This window comes from Triticum aestivum, chromosome 6A, assembly GCF_018294505.1.
Source record: "Triticum aestivum cultivar Chinese Spring chromosome 6A, IWGSC CS RefSeq v2.1, whole genome shotgun sequence".
NCBI lineage: Eukaryota > Viridiplantae > Streptophyta > Magnoliopsida > Poales > Poaceae > Triticum > Triticum aestivum.
Window position 1 is genome coordinate 76,655,800 of NC_057809.1, and position 22,188 is coordinate 76,677,987.

Sequence of the window (22,188 nt, forward strand, 5' to 3'; positions counted from 1 at the left end):
ACAATTCCTAACACCTCTCTGCATATAAGTCATCAACATTACCCAGCTACAAGTAAGGTAAAATCATCATAAAAGAAATTCGTCCATGTTCACATGTAGATAAAAGGAAGCGAATCGGACATACCCAAGTGAGATTCTCAAGTACTGCCAGGCATTGCCCTCTTTTGGATTCATGGAAACCACCCTTACATAGTACCGAATGGAATCTTCGTACAGACCGTGCACAGAAAGCAACTTAGAAAACAATCTTGCAACAGGGGTTATATGTGAATAACTGTCATATATTATCACAATGAATTTCTGTGCTGAGTTATCACACCATTGGATAAAGATAGATTTCAGGGCCACAAATAGCTAACCTCCCCGCTCGCTCCCGTCCCAACCTCTCCCGTTAGGGTTTCCCCGCCGCCGCCGCCGCCCTAGCCCCCTCCCGCCACCGGCACGTGCGCCCCGGCCCGCCCCGCTCCCCTCTCCCCCCTCCTCCCCGTCCCGCCCCTGCGCCGTCTCCCCGGGAGGCGGACTGAGGCGGCGCGCGCCCCTTTCCCCCTCGTCCCTCACCCTCCTTCCTGCCCTCCCGCCGCCGCCGGCGGTCGCCCCCGGATCTGGCCGGGTGGTGTCGGTGGCGGCGGGTCTTCCAGTACCCGCGCATGCTCCTCCTGCCCGGGGCGATCTCCGGTGGATGCAGCGGTCGCGAGGCTTCTTCGTTTTTTGTCGATCCGCCGTTGTCGGCATTTGTTTCTCTTGTATTTTCTCTTTCATTTCTTTTGGGCGTGACTGTGCTTCCGCCCCAGCACCTATCGTTGGTTGTCTCGGTTGGTTGCTTTGTATACAAAGCAGGGGGAAACCCTTTTTCGGTAAAGATAGATTTCAGTGTTCATCGTTATAGTAAGTTAGGTAAATGAGTAGTTCACATTATAACCGTCTGCGCTTAATCAACATTATTCACTAGGTGACATTCATTGTACAAAAAGTGCCCAGAATTTTTACAATACTGAGAGAGCATGATAATAAGACAACCATTTCAATACTAAAAGTGAAAGAACATAAACTCACTTATGTAATGATGACAAGCATGTTAATGGACCAGTGGAGTAATGTTAACTCAATATAAGGTTTCTTATTTCGCAATCGCAGGGTATTTGCGAAAAATGCAATTATACAGTCAACAACATGATCGAGTGATCATTGTGATACACAAGAATTACCTGGTTTAGCATAGCTATTTCTCATATTAGCCCATGCACCGACGTAGTTGGGCTTCAAATCTAGAGCCTGAAATAACAAGCAACAATTTGGGGTTACTTCCAGGCATTTTTTAGTATACCACAATCAACATCTAAAGTAATAAGCCAAAGACCTGGGGAACTCTTTAGTATACCCGTATTTTCTGTAATGAGCGCTAAGATGGTTTCGATCAGTCATCCACTTTATAGTTTATTTATACTAATAAAATAAGTGAAGGATGCAAATAAACATGTATTTGTAGGATCGGACACCAAATCAATGGGATTACACTGCATCAAATAATTTGATTATGATGCAAGAAGCACTTGGGATGTAGCATACATTCAGCAGGAAACACAATCTTGGTGTCAATCACACAGAAACTTATCCACATTCCAGAGGGATTTAGCTGCCCCAATCCCAATGCTTGTGATATGCGACATTACTTTCCATACGCCAATCAGTGTATTAGTTGATCATTTCAAAAAAAAAATTAGTTCCAACATGTATAGAGACACTATATTATAAAACTATTTTTGTCAGACAAGAATCATGCTGCTAGCTTTTGCAGTTTGCACCGCAAATACAACTGCCAGAGCATTCCTTAAAAAGGAATAACCAGAGTCTGTGATAGAGACAAAGTGCTATACTTCTTAAACCAAGCATATAAATATACTTAAAAAACAGAACGAAGCTTTCACCAAAGTTGAAGTTCAAGCACGTTCCAAAAAATAATTACCTGCTGGTATGCCAGTACGGCATCAGCATTCTGGATGCTGTTTGCTTGGGTCGCACTGAGCTTGTTCCAGAGAGAATAGTCTTGTGGTTTCAGCTGTAGTGCCGTCTTGAATGAAGCTATAGCTTTATCTTATTCTCTTGATAAGTTGTACAAGACACCCAGAACTATGTGGACATCAGCATCCTCAGGCGACATCTGAGCAGCTTCATTAAACAATCTAACAACATGGTGAGAGGTACGCATCAAAAAAAAATGGTGAGAGGTAGGTTGTTTAGTATCCTAAACTAACAAACTTTAGTAAGATCAGAAAACAGATTGTACAGACACATGATTACAGTTAATAATATCTCATAGAAAGGTACAATAAACTGAGACAGTTATACAGAATACCATTTGGAAGCTGGAGATGGAAAGGGTTTAACAAGTTAAAATTGTTTGTTTGATACACCATCATTATGAATTAGATATCCCTCACTTACATCTGGACCATATGGTGAATCAGTTTGGTGGGGAGGGGCGAGACCTCCGTACTTTGGATGATTCTGGAATCTGGAGCCACCTCGAAAGATATCTTAATGCTTTTCCTGTTCCAACTCTGCAGTGATCATATAAGATAAATAGTTCCTCTCATGATGGTATACACAAATATTGAAATATAACAACCGGAAGTAGGGCTATTTCGACAAATTTCCTGCTTTAACAGAAATTCAAAATATATTAGAACATGTTACGAGCACAACTATTGCAGTATTATTACACACTGGGGAGGAGGAGGATTGGAGCATTGGGAAGTTTTTCTAACTGTAAATGAAAATTGAAAAACCTGGAAGATGGCTTAGTTTTTACAATTGAAACTAGCTTGCACAATGCAGATACCTGTTACCTTCCAATCCTACCTTCTACCACTTCATTTCTTATAAGAGCAACTCCAGCAGATTAAGCAGGTCACTGAAATGCTCACATAAATAACACTCACCGTTTGTGTGACGACTGACACCAAGAGCAAGAAGAACTTCCAAGTTGGTAGGATTGGCCTCCTGGGCACGCAGCATTGCAGCAATGGCCTGAAAGCAAGGAAATAAATTAATAATAGCAGACTCTTTTAGCAAAGAAGAAGCATGGAGCCCATCCCGCATACCCCAAGATTCTTAGAACTAACATTCGTTATTTATTTTGTATATATGAATATCTAATTCTTGTGAGGTAAACTACATTAGAGAATGGTTCACATCATTAGTCACGAGAATTAGCATATTGCTTTGGCCTTTCAGACAAGATAAAACAATATTCCTTGAAAATGATCTAAACTCGGTAATGAACAAATATGATGCATCCAATACATCCATGCTGGACTACCATAGTGACAATAATCCGTTCAACATATGCCAAACATGTAGTATATAATACTTGGTATAGGGATGAAAAAGGAGCGGAATCTTTCCGTCTGGTCCGCAGAAAAACGGAAAAAAAAATGTGGAATTGGAAATCTTGGGCAACGGAATTTCTTAGGCAGAAAGGGAAACAAAAACGGTACAACATTTTTCGGCAGAGCAGACACGAAAATGAAATATCTGTTTCCATAAATACGGAAATTTCCGTTATTACCATGGCTGTGTGTGGCCCAATAATCGAGCAGGCAACAATGAACAAGCACACATGCAATGTGTGGGCCACCGGAATGTAAATACAACCTTAACCTAATCCTCTGTCCCTAATTGACAAAGGACAGAGCAGGCGAGCACGCTGCCGTGGGGCCATCCAATCATCCCGAGCCCACACGCTGCCACCCATCCATCCTTGATGCGGTGCGATGGCAAGCAGAGCGCCTCCACCACCATCGTCTGTCGCGGGCTCACTGCCCTCCTCCGTTGACGTCGATGCCCTATGCCGATAGGGGTGGAAACGGATTGGATAGTGCCCTTCCCACTTCCGTTTTCATATTTCAAAAACAAAGATGAATGCTGAATACGAATACGGAGCGGATGTTACTCGAATATGGATACGGATCAGGTGTTTTCTCAATTCAGAACCGATGCAAATATCTTATAATTTAGTGCCATATTAGGTAAAAGAAATAAGTCAACAATTATGTGACCTAAGATGATCGACTCACACCATACGATAAATCAATGATAGACGATCGACTCGCACCATACGATAAATCAATGATAGACCAGTAGACGGAGAAACACTGTTGAAGTATATGGGGAATGCCCAACCTTCTCCATCAATTCGGACTTTTGGAGCAACTGGTTGGTGCATGAAGCATGGTATGCTATCAGAGACAGAGGTCTCGAGTTCGAGTCCTGGCTAGTGTGATTGTTTTCTACAATTGCTGCTCGCTCCCTTCCACATTTGAGGCACGCAGCAAGACAGAGAGACTGCACACGAGTGGGGGTGTTGAAGTATATGTGGAATGCCCAACCTTCTCCATCAGTTTGGACTTTTGGAGCAACTGGTTGGTGCGTGAAACCCAATACATACCACTATAATGCATAATAGTTTCTAAGTTGAATCATACAAAAAAAAGTAAGATTTAACAACTTTTTAGGCCTTTAGAGCATCTCCAATACGTGCCCATAAGGCACCAAATTATGGTTGGAGCAAAATTTGCAACACCTAAAAGTGCTTTTTTACAACACCAAAAACCTCCTTCCGAGTGCTTTTTTACAACACCAAATTGTGCGGTCCCGAGTGGTCCCCCTGGTGTTGCAAAATTCGCAACACTTGGTGTGGGTGTTGTATATTTGGAGTAAAACTTTTGCATATATGGCACCTGTTGGAGCAGCGTTTTCCCCTCGTGATTAAAAAGTGATCCTGCACTATTTTAGGGCACCTATTGGAGATGCTCTTATGTTGGATACTCGCCCCCCGTTTCTTTTTTACTCTGCGTATAAAATTTGTCTGAAGTCAAACTACGTAAAGTTTGACCAAATTTATCTTAAAAATATCGACATTTACAATACAAAAGTTCTATAGTATGAAAATTAATTTCATGATGCATCTACTAATATTGATTTCATATTCTGAATATTGATATTTTTCTAATATAGTTGGTCAAACTTTACGAAGTTTGACTTCAAACAAATTTTATACGCAGACTAAAAAGAAATGGAGGGAATACTTAGCATATAGGGCTAGAATTGTTTAAATTGGCTAACTTTTTTTTCGGATACGGATATATCCAATTCCATATCCAAATTTTTCAAAATCCCATACAACATTTGTATTTGTAAAAAGAATCCAGATATTTCCAATACCCATTTTCATTTTAGTTCGGATGCCAATGTCGACTTGCAATATATGGTTTTCTTGAATATGACTATCGGATATTTCAAATTTTCCACCGCCACTTTCCACCCTTCTATGCCGGTAAACCTTTCTCACACCGATGCGCCACTCCTGCATAGTTTAAGGGTTCTTTTTCCTCCAGCGATAGTGTACACGTCCATACCGTATTCGCTCCATACCTCCTTCGGGTATCTGTATTTGTTTCTGCTCCCACTAAAAAATATGAAAACAAATGTGATATCACTCAATTCCAGCTGTTTCCGCTCCACTTTTATCCCTGACTCGGCATATGAACATCAGAACATCACTAAAATTAATGAGAGGCACAATTACCTGCTGGTCATCATCATTTTCGGCATGTGTTACTCCAAGCAACCTCGAACCTTCAGCATTATCAGGGTTCTTTAAAACTTCAGCCTCCAGAGGAAGAGCAGCTTCACTTAAGAGGCCCTTCCGAAAGAGTTCCTGCTCTTCCTGCATTGGATTAGGGTGACCAACATATGGGTTCATCTCAGAAGAAACATAAACCCCTTGAGAAGAGCCAGAACTTTTGGAAGCTGACAGTTGGTTCTGAAACCTACAAACAATGTACAATAATAGTTAATGATAAGCTGTAAACAGAACGTAACCAATCAATGGTAAAAACAAATGACTTCTCAATGAATATTAACCAAACCCTAAGTTCTTTTAGTAATCTGACAGAGAGATTGGTCAGATAACATATCAAGAAAGAAGCAACAGAGGTCGGCTCAACCTTAATACTATTAGCAAAGACAGAAAAACAAGAGACTGTACTTACTCATCTGCCCATGGATCAGCAGAGCTCTCACCAAAAGCTCCTCCACTGAACTCCTCTGCCCAATCATCCACATTCAATTTGGAGAACTCATCGACCCACTTCTCTTTGAGCCCACCCTGATTCTGTTCACTAGAGAACTCACTAACCCAACTATCGGACCCTTGTGAAAGCTGTAGAACAAATATTAGTGAGGCAAAATCATCAGTGTCCAGCACATGTAAGTGTGAAAGAAGGGACATCGATGTACTATTCCTAAATAGCTACAACCCACTACCTATTTTTCCCACACATGCAAGCATGCCACATGAGCAAGTCCTGCATGCAAGTCATAAATTACATGTTTTTCACATTATTCTATGCATGCAGGGCTGCCACATCATCAATTTGTGCATGTTAGTTATAAGTTATCTTTTCATTAGATTTTGTATTGACAGTATACGTTTTGGGCGATTGCAGCATACCTACATATTTCATCCTTCACATTTTTTGTTAGAAATGATGTTCTGTTAACTGGAATCCACTTTTTATTCTCTTTTTATATGCTTCATGTTTTTTCACCTTTTTAAGATAACATTTGCTTTCCATTAGTTTTAGATGTTTTTTAAGCAACTATTTATGCATATTCTAACAAGATTCCTGTAGCAACATTTGGGGCATCATCTAGTGTTCCTAAATGATAATACCATTATTACACCACTGTTCCTTTTTTACATTGCCTGGAAAAACTAGAACCCCATTTGAGCATGGCATGCATTAATTTACACACATCCAGCTCTCAGGTGAAAACTAAACCCCATTTAGCACACCATACAATTATTTAAATGCATCCAGCTCTCTGGTATTACCTCTTCATGCACAAACTGATCTGCCCAAGAATTTGCATTAGCATTATCCTGTGTTTGAAATTCATCAGCCCAGTCACTGGATTGAGATGCTGAACCTTGTTTTACTTGGTTATCTTCTATAATAAGTTCACCACGGCTCATCTTTGAAACAAAAGGAAAAAGAAAGTGTCATCAGGTGCTTAAGGTTGCAAACTTAAGTGACAAATTCTAAGGATGAAGCACTAGTAGAGATGATCCTATAGTATAATATAAGGTTGCAAAAAATACAGTTGATTAACTTAATGTAAATAAACAATATTATTATTGGTGAAAGATACAGACTTAAGAAAGAGTTCTCATGATCCAATATCTACAAAATTTGAGTTTGAACCATGAAATGTAATAGGCGGTATCCGTAGAATATCTAGCAGAACATATATAATAAATAAATAGGATTTCATATCACCCCAATTGCCACTAAAAAAAGTGTTTTTGACATAAACAGAAACATTGGACACGTGTGCGGTATAACACGATATATCAATAGTGTGTCGTACACCAAATACAAAACTTATTCACAATATATGTTTGTTCATTTCTGCATATCCAATAGAGGTTCTTCTCTATCAGTTTGGAAAGCAAGATCCTATTTAGGAGGTTTGGTCTGACTTTTGGAGGATTCATTGAGATACTTTAGGCATGTTGGACCTAATCTAGAACATTTAGGTTTAGCCTAACATATCAAGATGCAAATGCAATCACATCAATACATGAGTAGGATATTTCCTTATGAAGAAGAAAAATAAATTATGATGAGCTGTTGTTCAAGCAAATTTTCACTGTGGGTAAAAACAATGTGCAAGCAAAATAGAGTTACATGTACAACCAGGCCATTATAAATACCTGGAATTTTGGGTCATTGTTACTTGATAATGTTTCCGCAAGCATACGGGATTGCTGCATAGCTGCGAGATTCACCATGTTCGCTCCTCCCATCTGACCCATGGCCATCTGAGACTGATGCTGATACAGCATAAAGTACATAGCATAATTTAAGCCATGTATCCCACAAATGAACATGCTAGTGCAGAAGGAAACCAAATTATGATGAGTATGCAGATTTCCATACAAATTACAAGGCTTTGTTTTTTTTTCACTTTATAAGCCAACTAAAACTAGTTAATATTTAACAGATATATTGAAAGAATGTGATCCTTTGTCACCTCATGTTCTAGAATAACTACATTTAGTAAAAGTAAGAATTCTATGTTTACATAAGACTGTCTAAAATAAACACACATACATATATAAAGAATATCTTAAACTTTATTTCTAAATACAGCATACAATTACTCATAGCTACCATAATATCTCGATCAATGGGTAGGGTAGTGAAACTATCAGATTACAGCTGGGTAATGGCATACCAAACCCACATATCCTTTTCTCAAACAAACTTTCTTATTGGATTGTGTTTCCTGTTGGATATTGGCAAAATGGCAATTTACTCACAAAAATGGAAAACATAATTTTCTAATGTTTACGAGAAAATTCCAGTAGAAACAGAACAAACTCAAGAATACTACAGCGCATGGTGCAGATACAAATGAAATCCAGAATTGCATTTGGATACATAGATAGCCAGATATCATCATTTATTTGGCAATCAGATTATCCAGATAAAACGGTATCAATTGCAACATAGTTATACTGGCCTAGAAGCTAAACAGTATCTTCAGCATGGCTGAACTTGGTTCTAGGATGTGTTGTCTGCTCATATGATTAGTATAAACAATGAAAAAACATGCTTCACAATTGATGGTTGTGAAAACGTCAAACATGCTTTTAGAAGGCTCTGACCTGTTCAAACTCAGAGGCCCATCCATTGGGACCATATTGCTGCACAAAAGAGTGCGCCCAACCCTCAGGGTTATTATTTTGCTTGCCAAACTCAGTGATCCAACCCTCAGGGTTATTATTTTGCTTGCCAAACTCAGTAATCCAATTATTTGCAGCATTGTGCATTGGGCCAGATCTCAAAGCACTTTGGGATTGATTCCAGTACTCCTCCATCTCTGGGTACGGCCCATGCAGGGGATTTTTCATTCGATCACTATTGTCAATATCAAGAGAATGCAGCAATGTATTTACCTGATATACGGATAAAAGTGTTACATTCAAGAATGTTCATCTAGTAAACATTCATCAACGAAACATAGGCAGCACATGGAACTTAGAATGTCAAGCAAGTCAACAGGAAACTACTGAGCTAAGCTAATGGAGAAAGGACAGAAATAAGTGTTGTGAGCAAATTTGTATGATCCATGGCTATTCCAGTCACAAATGTAAGAAAAGTTAACCTGTGCTTGTATATATTCTTCAGGTTGATCGGCCAAAATATGGTGTGCCATTATGAAGCTGCGATCACGTATACATTGCTTGTCGGCTTCGGACAAACCAAGAGCTGGTACTGGGACAGCTTGAAATGGCACACCAGCTCGGCCACTTAGAATAAAAGAATGCAGAACACCAGATAAGACCCTTTGTGGTGGACCTGGAACAGAAGTTAGGAGTCATTGCAATGTGTGGTTAATAGACAACCATTCACAGTAGACAGAAATGCTAAGACACAGAAATCTACCATCCAAGGCCGGTCCCAAGGTAGGGCCTGCATTGTTATAAATTTGCTCAAACTCTGCAAAGTTTGCTTCTGGCCCTCCAAATGCAGAATGCCCCGGAGGGCGAAAAGATTCAACCCAATCATTAGCAGGACCCCCACGACTGAAGTCGGCACCCTGCAAGTGTTCAACAACAGTTAGGAATGGCCAAACGGGACACAAAAAGAAAGTTTTGGAGAATCACCATTACCCATGCAAATGGTCGTTGATCTTGCTTGAACTCATTCTCAGAGCCAGGGAGAGTAGACAGTGGAGCTCCGCTATAATCAGACGTAGTTGGAACATTAACTGAGGCTCCAGGAAGTCCCCTTAGTGACTGCACAAAAGAAAATGTTATAACCAATATTTTCTTGGACTTCAGCTACAATTTTTCAATGCATTTTGATGTTAAATATCCCACATTTCCAATTTAATCCACACAAATTCTTATAAATGAACATGGAAACTGGTAGGAGACAAAAAAAATATTTATTCACATATACCTAATGACTGGTATGTTCAGAATAAGGTCAATCAGAGATTCTCAGATAAGTTAATTCACAGAGCACTTGAACTTAAACCGGTGAAATGAGTGTGCTAAATGTTAGAATCCTAGCACGATGAGCTCTTTTAACCCTTTACTCTCTTTTTTAAAACAAGATAACAGCATAGGAATAGAGAAGCCTACCGATACTATAGCGAACTTGGTAGCTTGTACTTTACAAAGCACTGACTCAAGTATCTCGCCCAGCACTTCCGAGCATGGTTCCAGAGTAAGGTAAAAGGGAACAGACACTGAACCTTGAACCAATAATAGCTCTGGCCCGTCTAGTCAGTCTAAATCAATACACCAAGCAATTGGAGACATGCGACAGTACAACCCACGAATCAACCATATTCTTCAGCGCATCTAGACCGCGCGGGATACAGCACTGGCTTCGCGTAACGGAAGCGGCATATGAGCACAGAAGATCTAAAGGGCGCCTATTGATCCAGGCCACCGCAGATGCAGAGGGCAAGCCCTTAAGCTCGAGAGTCCTGACCGACGGGGCGACGGACTTAGGGTTTACCTCCGCTTTGTTGGACTGGCCGAGGAGGGTGTTGGCGAGGGCGCCGAATGGGTTGGAGGAGGACGCCCCGTCCGGGGCGCAGTTGTTCTGGCCGGTGATGAGGTGGCGCGTCCCCATGTCCGCAGAAGGCCCCCGCGGGCGCCGGAAGGACGCGCTGGCGCTGCTCCGATCGCCGGCGGCGAGAGGCGTTCAGCGGGAGGAGATGGGGAGTGAGGAGGAGGAGTCGCGTTGCGTGCGTCCCGGTGGCCTGGCGGGCCCTTTAGGGCGGATTTACAGTGCACGCAAAAAAACCAGCCCCGCCAGATACCGAATAAACCGCCCGGCCTGGCCCAGCCCGGCCCGGCCCAGCCTGTAAAATTTAGAGCGGCCCGTAAACCGCCCTCGATTCCCTCATATATACCGGGGCAACCGGCGTTTAGGGTTCACGTCTTCTTTTACCCCTTTCCCCTTCCGCCGCATTTCTTTACCTCCGGCGGTAAATCCTCATTCCACCTGTCGTGATTAACCGTGCACGCGGGCAACCAAAGCTCGCCCCGATGTCAAGCTCCGGTTGCGAGAGGGGTGGCCAAGGGGGCCATGGCGGCTCGCCGCCGTGCAAGCGCCGCAACAACGACGAGGCCGAGAGCTCCTCCCTCAGCCCGCCGGTGAAGGAGTCGCGCAAGGAGCAGCCGTGGAAGCGTGGCGCGCTGTCCCGCAGCTTCGCCGGGCGGGCGCGAAGCAACTTCGATCGCCTCAACTGGATCTTCTCGCCTGCGCACAAGCGACTCCGGGCGGCGGAGCGCGCGTTGGTCGACGCGAAGAAGGCGGCCGTCGCCGAAGACGAAGCGGCATTGAAGGAGGAGTATGACCTGGCCCTGGCGTCCGTCCTCTCCAACTCGTCGATGGAGTACCATCTCGACGTCAAGAAGTCTGGTGATGATGATTGTGCGGAGATTTAGGTCTTTATTATGTTTAGCTAGTATGAACGAACTCCGACAATGTAATGTCTGGCGCGAACTGCTAGTTTAAATTATGTCGTATGTGTTATCGGATCTGTTCTTTCTCGCCGTCCACGGTACTGTAATGCTAAAGATTCTCTAAGCTCTTGTGGACCCGATAAGGCCAGGACACGTGAGAGAATTATTTTCTGTGAGCGTATGGATGGTTGGAACTTTTTTTTTGTTCACACATGAGAAAACGCAGGGAACAATGTTTTTTTCCTTTTAAAAAATTCCAAATTTCAGGTTGGTTGAAGACTTGAAGTCTTTCCTATTCTAGTCCAAAGGTTCTTTCTTTTTTTCATTCATGAAGACAGGAAATGTTTTTCTTCTCTTTACAAAAAATCAAATTTCAAGTTGGTTGAAGACTTCCTATTTTTAGTCCAAAAAAGAGGGTCTTCCTATTTTTCTTTCGCATTGCAGTGTGAAAGCACTGGAATTCCCTCGAGTGCACTTATCAGCGAAGTGCTTAGGATTTTCTTTGTACAAAATGCGCCATGTGAGGTTGAACTATCGACATTAGAGGTCAGCGCAGAAGGGCTCGAACCGGATGTGCAAGAGGTTGTCGACGGAGCAGTGGGCCATGGTGGAGAAGGACGACCTCACTGTACAAGTCAATGGCGCCGGCACTATGGAGAAGGAGGAGATCATGACCGCAAGAGCAGATCAGGGGAAAATAAGGGAAAATTCACAGCCTATGTGGCAATGTACAATCATCACTAAAATGGGAAAATGAATGGGGTGATTTGTGCCACAAATTTGCTTAATTTGCGTTAAAATGTGGGAAAAACTGTTAAATGGGTTAATTTCTATCACAAACATGAAACTAGAGGTAAAAATAAAATTCACTCTTTTCTACTATGTTAAAATATCTACGGCGGACCCCTAAAACGGACATGATATTTGTCCGTAGACCGATCCGGATGGTTTCAGAACATGGGGATAGGAGTCAGTTATCCAACTTATATCTCAAATGTCCGTTTCTATTAACTTAATAGGAAAAAGAAAATAGTTTAGCAACTTTCCACCGTGGCTAGCAACCTTCTGCCAAAGCACTTGGCAACCTTCAACCAAAGCACTAAACCATCTGCCATTGAAGCACAAAAAGTTTTAGCAACCTTCCGCCAAAGCTAGTAATATTTGGCTAGCAACCACCTTGAAGCATTTGAAGCTTCAAATAGTTTAGCACCTACCGCCAAAGTTAGTGCTGGTGACCGTGTGCTTAATGACTTCCGTTAAACATGCTCACAACCGGCAGCAGCATTTGGCCAAACGCAAACTAATCATCTTCCGGACAAAGAGGAGAGAGAGGTACGGGGTGGCTTTTGATTGGCCAGGCCGATGTCCAGACTCCCGCAAAGCCTTCCTTATTTGCTTCTGGTTTGCGGGATTTCGAACAGATGGACCGGTTCGCGGGTAGACGCGTGACGATGTTGGATGGCAAAGTGCGTATGGAAAGCCCAGTTCAGACATTTGCGAACGATCCGGGAGTCCGATTTGGAGATGCTCTAAAGCCGTTCTCACTTTCAACATGAAACATGGCTTGTCAATATAGTATTTTTAGTCTTTTATACCTTCACCATAGCTACAAAATCTTGCATGGCAAACATCTCCTCCCATGTAAGAGCATCTACAGTCGGGCGCCTCAAAGCCCCCTCAAACGATCGGACGGACGGCCCGGTCACTGGACGGTAAAAAAACCCGATCCGGATGGGCGCCACAAACGCCTGGGCTGACCGGCAACCCTCGTACCCAGCTCAAATCTGGGGCAGATATGGGGAAGCCCAGGCGCGTCCGCCACATCGAACTAACATGAGCCCCACAAGAAAACACTTCGAGATCCCGACGATCCGGAGCTCGTCTTCTTTGACGGACCGATGATGTCGCTTGTTAGCGCTCTGGCGCGCCGCGCAAGGCCCCTAGCCCGGCTATTTAAGGCGGACGCCGGCACCGAAACCCTACCTATCCACATTTCCTCTCCTCCCTTTTACCGCTTCTACTTTCCAATCGCCGTCCACGTCCACATTTCACTGCCCCTCCGCCACCACAATCAAGTGTCCATGCCACACGCTGACGAGTTAGGAGCTACCCTTATCTAATACCGAAGCTCCGACCACAACCCCATGAGCAGATCCAGGCAACACGCGAAGCCCGAACCGCTGTGTGGCTACCTCCGGACACGGTGGATCCGAAGAAGGAGGAGGAGGATGAGGATGACGTAGAGTAGGAGGAGGACGCGGGCGACGCCCGATCTATTTGCGGAGCAACATGCAATCCTCAATTCCCTTCAGTCGGAGGCAAAGGCGAAGGCCAACCGTCGTATCCACCAGGCGGAGCAGGAACCGGAGCCCTCCTACGCGCCCATAACTCGGCGCCCGACACGGAGATTGTGCCATCTCCGATGACGAAGCATAGTTAGGCTAGTGTGATTTGCATAGTAATAGGATTTATTGTGCGTGCTTTGTATGGATCTAAAGGATGAAATATGAGGTACTCAGATGCAGGGGAGAAAGTATGAGGTGTGACCGATTACTGCGTGCGGACGCGTCCGGTCGCGCCCACGAGTGTTGAGGGGTCAGATTTGGTGTCACGGTTGTAGATGCTCAAACCTCCAAACCGTTCTAGAGCTTTTTCTCCATGTATGCATTCCTATATACAACAAAAGAATAAAAGAGAGGAGAGTACTGCTATAGATTGCTCGTTCTATGCTTCTATTCCTGGCTCTCCTCTCTAGATATCCATGCATACCGCAAGAATGCGTACGTTGTCCTGCCAAGAATGCAACTAAATGCACACCAAGAGGTCGCTTCGTTTTCTTGCATGATGCATTGTTTTCCTCTTAATATATTATACTCCCTCCGTCTAGGTATATAAGTCACCTTATGAAAAACAAATAATCCCAAAACACTTAGGCACGGTACATTAACTTCCTTCTCGTTTCTTGTTTTGTAACATATCAACCAATAAGAGATGTGGGCTGTACATGCTTTTAATGACTTGAGACTTCTAAACATGACATGCATTGGTTAATTCATTGCATGCGATGCTATTAATTAGCAAAAAGACATTAAGTTTTCTCGTTTTCCTCTCCGCCTTGGTCGCGGTGCACAATGTAAGATGACTTGCACACCTAGACGGAGGGAGTAGAAGTGTATGCTCTGGTCAATACAACCCAAATACCGATCTGATGAAAAAGACTAGGCAATACATTTATACGTCAACATATATAAAACAAAGCTGCATAAATTTCGAGTGTATTATTTTTGTTTGTGGCGCGATGAAGATGTATTCTAGAGGACCAGCGAAGTGTTTCCAATGTGCCATTAAATTTCTTTCAAGGAAACAATTTTTTTTCTCTAGCAGAATTATTTATCACTGAAACTACATTGGTTTAAAACAAAAGCAACTATTCCTTCCAAAAAAACTATAATATGATGCTTCGTTGTGATGATGGTCGTGCTTCTTTCTCATTGTGAGCATCGTCACGTGGTGAGTGACATCAATAAGAAGTTGCATGGACGGAGCCAGGCTGTAACAACGATGCGCCATTAGCCAAGGTCCTCGTTGACAACAAAGTAGATCAGCTGAGGATGCGAGGCATGGTTTCATGGAGCCAGATCCGTGAGCTCCCGTTGCTTGATGATCCTCCCTGATGCATGTTGAGCATACATGTTAAGATTGCATCACGTCCATCTACTAAGGGGACGACATCCCGACGTGGCGGATCAAGGAGTATACCCTTTTGTGACTTGTAACTAATAGCCGTTGACAATTGTACCGCTCAGCCAGATCCAAAGTGAAGCCCACCGTCTTGACATCCAGCTCCTTGCCCAGCTTGCTCTCGCACATCAGTTTCAGTCTTTCTACCGCATATCGATCAGCTGCGACGAGCAAATGCCGCGCCATGTTTGTCGCCTCTTCCGTGGTCTCCTCCATGAATGCCGGCAGGGAGTCCTTGTACATGTAGTGCAGCAGGGCCTCGAAAACCTTATCATCCATACCCTCGATGCAGATGCTGCTCTGCCTGCTTTCCATCATGGAGCCGCATAGTTGTGCGCGGAAGACCGGTGACCGCGCACTCAACACGCACGCATGCACCTTGAAACTCTTGGACGAACCGATCTTGACAGTGAGGTCTGCCTTGAGCCCCCTCTTTAGAAGATCGCCGAGATCTATGCTCAAGTTGGAGGGCGGCACGGTGATGTTACCGTTATCTTCGTCCTCACAGATGACTTTGTAGACTTCAACGGCGCACTTGATCACCAGGCAGTCATCCTTGAGGCACCCAGACGCGGCCAAATCGGCTTTGCTCACAAAGCTGCTGGCGCCCAAACCCTTACCGCCGAACAAGAACTTACATAAATCTGTTGGTCGATGGCGATTCAGGATCCTGGAGGCAGAAGGAGTAGGACGCCCTGACCTCACCCTCGTCGGGGCTCATCAGCTTGAGGTACACAGACGTGAACCGCTCATCAACCCTCGAGGCGCGGCCGTTTGGGTAGTATAGACGATAGCCCAGTCGTGGCAGCCGGCGCGGAAAGCCTCGGACGTGAGGATGGTGTTGCTTCCTGTGACCCCGGCCCGGGAGTGGCCGACGACCTTGAACAGATGCTCGCCGGTGTGGACGACCACCGTTGACGAGGTCTTGCTGGTTATCGTGGTGGCCTCCGCCGCCGATGCCGGCATGATCGAGAGCGTCCCAGAAAAAGAAATCGAGAAGGATATCGATCTCCACTTTTTTGTGTAGGGAATCGATCTCCGTATGTAGATCTCCACTTTTTTCTTTTGTACTTATATTGTAGGGAATCGATATCCATAGATCTTGGAGGTTTTGTACTAGGCCTGGGATACAAGTACAACAGCCCAACACGGCCGAGGTAGGTCCCAGGCAGAAAGGGCCCAGTCAGCGTGTCGACCTAGCCACGCACGTACGGACTCATCATCTCGCATCGCACCACGCACGGAGCTACTCCCTCCGTTCCGAATTACTTGTCTTGGATTTGTCTAGATACAGATGTATCTAGACTCATTTTAGTGTTAGATACATCCGTATCTGGATAAATCTAAGACAAGTAATTTAGAACGGAGGGAGCTACTTATTTATACTCTTTTCTTAATTTTCTCACGTAATTTTAGTTTGTGTAAGCATATGTATGATTAAATATGTGGAAAACTGCTACAACCACTAACCACACCGGAACTTATTATGCGTCCATGTAGATCAGTGTATGCAAAAGAAAATTGAATTGAAATTAAAACTGAAGACAAAAGATCTTTTTCAACGGTTTTCTGTAGTTATGGGAGGCACAAATAAAGCAAGCAATTGATTTGGTACTTTTTATATCCACGTACTATTCTTTGTACTTTGATATATTTATTTACTTTGCCAGATCGTTAAGCATTGAGTTAAAATTCTTGATTTATTGAGCAATTAATTTTCTTTTGCGGGAATTAAACTTTGTTTTACCCTGCGGAAAAATTTAAACTCTGTTTTGTATGTTTTTGTATGGGGTATATTTTTTGAAATGTTATGATGTATTTCTTGGATAGTTATAGTGCTAAAGTTTTTTCATTTTGCTGAGAAAAAATTGGTCCAGGGTTTGCTTAAATCTTGACTCCGCCACTGCATATATGCATTGTTGGGTTATCAAGGTACATGCATGTAGAAACAACCAGCCTCTTGTTTGTCGTCTCGGTCGCCAGCGAGCTAGCCATCCTCTCCAACTTGTCCAGCTTGCCGTCCTGGTGGCATTTCCGGTCTCCAGATTATGCATACTGGACACATGGATTTCGCATCTTCATCTTGGGTCAGCCTGATTTACCCAATGGGCCAGCGAGGCCATAATTTTTTTATGAAATCGGCGGACCCATGGCCTCACATAGCCACGAGGCCAGGTCTGGGTCGGCCCATTCCCATCTTGGCGCACGCCCACAGGATCACTTCAACATCATCCGTGCATGGTAAATTCCAGGACAACACCGTTAATTGTCTTGCGCTATACCACGAGTGAACTAGGACGAACTGATGTCTACTTTGAATGCTCGTGTAATCGCTACACATTACAAATTTTCAGCGAAAAACTAATTAGTTGTTCATATGTTGTAATGAGAACATAAATATTGTAGTGGTTCAATAACAAGCATGTCAAATATACCTTTAGAATCCTTGTACACATCAAACATCATTGTCGACCCTTTTTTATTGTTATAAATCACTCTTCTTTTTCTTGCTCCTCCCTCCTCCACCCCTATATTTGCCTCCCCAATCGAAGCTCGGCAGCACCATCAATGGCACATCCAGCTCACAATCCCCTAGCCAACCGGCACCCACACTTCGAATTTGAAAGACATAACAATGCAGTTTTGTTAGAACCTCTATGGTACTCATGCTTCCTAGGATCTCTACCATGCCGCACATCTTTTGTAAGAACGACCAAAAACATCAAACAGATCATCCATACAGCCGCAACAACTACTGTGAAAGTAAACCAAATTTCATTATGCTTTCTGGTAATCATTCCATCAGTGGCATTGCTAGGCCCTCCTCGAGGAAGCTACTTGCTTCTCCAATTTCAGAAAAACAATACAGTGAGCAAATGGCATGCTCTCTATTTCACATAATGTCATGCCGAAATGCAACAATATGATCTAATAACTCAATCAAGCAGGTAGCCATGCCCTGCGTCCATCATCGATTGACCACTCCCTCACATAGTTGTTTCACTTGGAGATACCACCAATTGTTGATGCACTGTTCCATTACCTTCTTTCCACCAAGAAATAAGCATATCCATATTAGCAACAGCCTAAATCAAAGTTATGGACTCTTAGCTAAATGTACCATCGACTTGTGATGGATCCAATGGTTGTATTGGAAAAGTTGAAATTAAAGAAACTTCTCTCTCTCTTATAAAGTGTTAGGATTAATTGTAATTAACATACACCATTGCCATTATCATCACCCCAAGCTGTTCAAGATGTGCTTCTGAAGAGCACGATAAAGTGAAATATTAGCATAGGCAGTAAAGTATTATTTGCCCTATGCATTGCTGACATTGCTTCTAAAGAGCATAATAAAGCTCAGATACGAAACCAACATAAACCAGTTTATGACTGGAATGCATATATTGGCCATAAAATTTCAATACCTATTAACAATTTTGAGGCGAGGAAAGCAACCAGGTATTGAAATATAGCAATTGTCATTATTCTACTGGCAACCAGTGGAACTAAATTAGCAAGCAAGAAAATAAGCCAGAAAGCATTCCCTGCATAGAGAATACATCATAATAAGTCAGAGTAAATAACCCTGGTGTAATTCATGATACAAGCCAATTAAAAAGAGAAAACCCAATGTATATAATCACAAATAGAATATTCACAATAGCATAGGGGAGAACCTCTAATGGGGTTCATTAAGAAGAAAATGGCAGCACTAGCTACATATATTCAGGCACATCCAACTTACTTGGAATTGATGAAAATAAGATATGTTAAGAACTCAGACGACTTTTGGTTTGCAATGAGGAAAACATCTTGTCCTACATATGCCAGGACAACGGAAGTAAGAACAAGAAGAACCAAGGAAATTGCTTCACACACGACAGTCTCCGGACGACCTACAAACGATGCTCCCTCCCCAACAGCGCTCTTGCGAGCATGCTCGCTGTTGGCATTGCGACGACGTCGATGTGCAGGCGTCGTGTGTATAGCAGCGCCGAAGAACCAATGCAACAAGTAAAACATCTTAGTCTAGAGAGAGAAGCCGAGGAAGCACTAAGCTGCTGTGGCCTCAATGATGGGTTAGCTGTTGATCATCTAGCGTTTGAATTACAACAAGTTATCTACAATATTTGGTCTCAGACCCGCACGCCGCTGGCACAGCGAGTGGCAAAGATTGAAATCCCAAGAATTTCGGTGTTCTAAACAAGACTGAAATAAAAAGCATGTATCTGCCTGTAGACATTTACAGTTCGTTTCATCAGTAGTAGGGGTGCAAGTGGCAGCCCGCTTCGTCCCACGAAACTCATCCATTAGCTCAAAATTTGCTCAGCATTTGCCTAGAACCAACACTACATTGTACTACTATGTTATGGTCCGCTAGCCCGCGACGCTTGCATCCTTAATCCGTAGCGATTGAGCTAGCTAATGAAGGCCGTTTAGCTTGGAGTACCACATACAGTACTACGTAGTCAGTTTTGTGCCCCCTTTTGATCCCTAACCTGTGACGACGCGAAGGCTTTCTGGAGCTGCTGCCGAAGCAGTGCTCTGAACTGGCGGGCTTGAGCCAGGGTCTCATCCAGCTTCGCCTTCTTGGCCATGAGGTCGGCCTTCCTGGCTTCCGCAGCCCCGATCCCGGCGTCGTCCGAGCGCAACCCGCCGCTCTGCAGCTCCTGCAGGGCCGCCTGCAGTTGAGACACAGAGGCCTTGAGCCTCTGCACTTCCTGACGAGCTCCCGCCTCGAACTGCTGCGACATTGCCCGGAACTCCTCCATCTCCTTCCTCTTGGACTCGTAGAAGCGGTCCCACTCCTCCGCCTTCCGCTGCGCCTCCTCGATCTCGCCGTTGGTCGAGCTGATGTCGCGGGCGACGGCGAGGCGGCGCGCGTTGGCGGCGTCGATGCCGGCGCGGGCGGCGAGGGCGCGGGAGGCGAGGTCCGCGGCGCGGCGCTCGAGGAGGAGGCGGCGCCGCTCGAGGCGGCGGGCGGCGGCGGCCTTGGCGGCGAGGAGGCGGGTCTTGGCGGCCAGGATCTCCTTCTCGGCTTGGAGACGGGTCATGCAGTGGTTGCGCGCGTCCTCCATCTGCCGGACGCGCTCCTCGAAAGCGGACGACAGCTCCATCGCGCAGCCGGCGCGGCGGCCGCCGCCGGCGAGCCCGAGTTGGTGCGGGAGGTGAGATTCGCTACAGGGGAAGGGCCAAGCGGTTCAGGAAGAGGTCTCCATCACGAAGTCACTCACGCCGCGCCTTGGCCTCCAATACCAGCCGCTCATTCTACATCCAACGTTCAGGATTCACACGAGCACTTAATATTCAGTGTACAATCTGTAGCATATCACTGAAATTTTGAAAACACTGAAAATATGAACGAAATAACATTGAAATTCGTAAGCATTTGGCATTCATACAACTCAATAGTATTACACCGAAATTTTCAAGCACTTGACATTGACAGTGTAAATTGTAAAGCATATCATTCGAACTCTTCTTCTTCTTTCATGGCATATCATTGGAACTCTTCTTCTTTTTTCATGATATATCATTCGAATTCTGTGGCAACAAGCACTGCCAATGAGCAATCATCCAATTATGTTACGTAATAGGCCATTTCATTCAAACACTTAGTCCGCAAAATACTATAGTTAGCCCCTAAATACCGCAAAAACATATAGTTTTCTTTAAAAAAAAACTATAGTTAACGCCCGAAGTGCCATGTAACCAGGCTCCCCCGCTAGAGTTCCTCCCCAGCTCCACCCATGTCGCCGCCGGCTGTCCCAGCCCCTCTAGGGCCCCGCTCGCCGGTCACGCGCGCCAGGTCCCGCCCCCGCCCTTGCGCCGCCTCCCCAAGAGGTGGCCGGGACGGGGCGCGTCCCTCCCCTAGGCCCAAAGATGATGAAGTGTTATGTACTCGACGTTTGCATGACACCACTAGAGGAATAACAACACAACATATCATCAAAACATTAAATGGTATTCAACTTCACATGATTACTAGCAACATTACTTCACACATGTCCTCGAGAACTAATGGATCTACTCAGAAGACATCATATGGATCATGATTAGTGGGTATAAATATTTGATAAACAATCTTCACATAAATATTTTTCATCAATAAATATCATATGCATCAATACAAGATGTAATCAACACATGCAAGTACTCCTAGTAAAATATCAATGGGAGGTCTAATACAATGATTGAACAAAAGGGATGAACTAGGGGAGATGAGATAGTGCTGGTGAAGATGTTGATGAAGATGATGATCCCAATGATGAACGAAGTGTTGGTGATGATGATGACTTTGATTTCCCCCTCCCGAAGAAAAGTTTCCTCGGGAGAATCACTCTGTCGGAGAGCAAAAGTTTTCTGCTTAGTTTCCACCTCAGAGATGATGACATAAAGTCTTGAAGATTTTATGTGATTTTTCGAGGGTAAATGGGATTTTATGACCAAAGTGGAAACACCTTGCGGTCGTGGTGGAGACGCAGCCGGTGAAGAGCAGCTCGGCCTCCCCGTATAGGAAGTAGGCTTGTAGTAGCGAGACGAGTGTGGCAGGTGGCCTTGCAGCACGAGGCGGGCGGTGTTGGGGCAGATGGGGGTTGCTGGCGGCTGTGGTTCCTCTAGTACCTGAGGCGGCGAAGAAAGCCCACAAACACCAGCAAGAACTCCTCCGAAAGTCGGCGAGGGGCGGGGGATTTGTGTTGATGCTGCGGGTCTATTGTGCAGCCAGAAAAATGGGTAGTGGTGGCTATGGGGGGGGGGGAGGTGCATGCTGCATAGGGAAGGGGCTATGTTCCACCGACGCGCAAGTCAGGTGGAGGACAAAGAGAGCGCCCGCATGCATTCGTGTGCTGTCCATTTCGACGCAAATGCAACCCAAATTTGGG

The 22,188-nt window shown here is 44.4% G+C and overlaps 2 protein-coding genes and 1 pseudogene across 4 annotated transcripts; all 3 read right to left on the minus strand.

The window, feature by feature from the left end:
* Positions 1 to 584: 584 nt before the first annotated feature.
* Positions 585 to 10,856, minus strand: LOC123132145 (peroxisome biogenesis protein 5). 3 transcript variants are annotated; one of them, XM_044551905.1, is made up of 13 exons: positions 10,605 to 10,856; positions 9,746 to 9,871; positions 9,519 to 9,672; positions 9,238 to 9,431; positions 8,738 to 9,028; positions 7,781 to 7,900; positions 6,899 to 7,039; positions 6,054 to 6,223; positions 5,588 to 5,831; positions 2,940 to 3,027; positions 2,443 to 2,558; positions 1,964 to 2,180; positions 585 to 1,272 (listed from the first exon to the last, which is right to left on the minus strand). In XM_044551905.1, the coding sequence occupies exons 1-11, from the start codon at positions 10,719 to 10,721 to the stop codon at positions 2,536 to 2,538; spliced, it is 1,668 nt and encodes a 555-aa protein (XP_044407840.1). In that variant the 5' UTR covers positions 10,722 to 10,856; the 3' UTR covers positions 585 to 1,272; positions 1,964 to 2,180; positions 2,443 to 2,535. The 3 variants fall into 3 exon arrangements, with proteins under 3 accessions (XP_044407840.1, XP_044407839.1, XP_044407842.1); XM_044551904.1 differs by lacking the exons at positions 585 to 1,272; positions 1,964 to 2,180 and having other exon boundaries at positions 2,443 to 3,027; XM_044551907.1 differs by lacking the exons at positions 585 to 1,272; positions 1,964 to 2,180; positions 2,443 to 2,558; positions 2,940 to 3,027 and adding an exon at positions 3,045 to 5,467.
* A 4,421-nt stretch (positions 10,857 to 15,277) lies between these two features.
* Positions 15,278 to 16,321, minus strand: LOC123129458 (BTB/POZ and MATH domain-containing protein 1-like; annotated as a pseudogene).
* Positions 16,322 to 18,854: 2,533 nt separating this feature from the next.
* LOC123130323 (calponin homology domain-containing protein DDB_G0272472-like) lies at positions 18,855 to 20,490 on the minus strand. Its single transcript, XM_044550243.1, has one exon. It carries the CDS (start codon positions 20,419 to 20,421, stop codon positions 19,774 to 19,776), a length of 648 nt encoding a protein of 215 aa, XP_044406178.1. The 5' UTR covers positions 20,422 to 20,490; the 3' UTR covers positions 18,855 to 19,773.
* Positions 20,491 to 22,188: the final 1,698 nt, after the last annotated feature.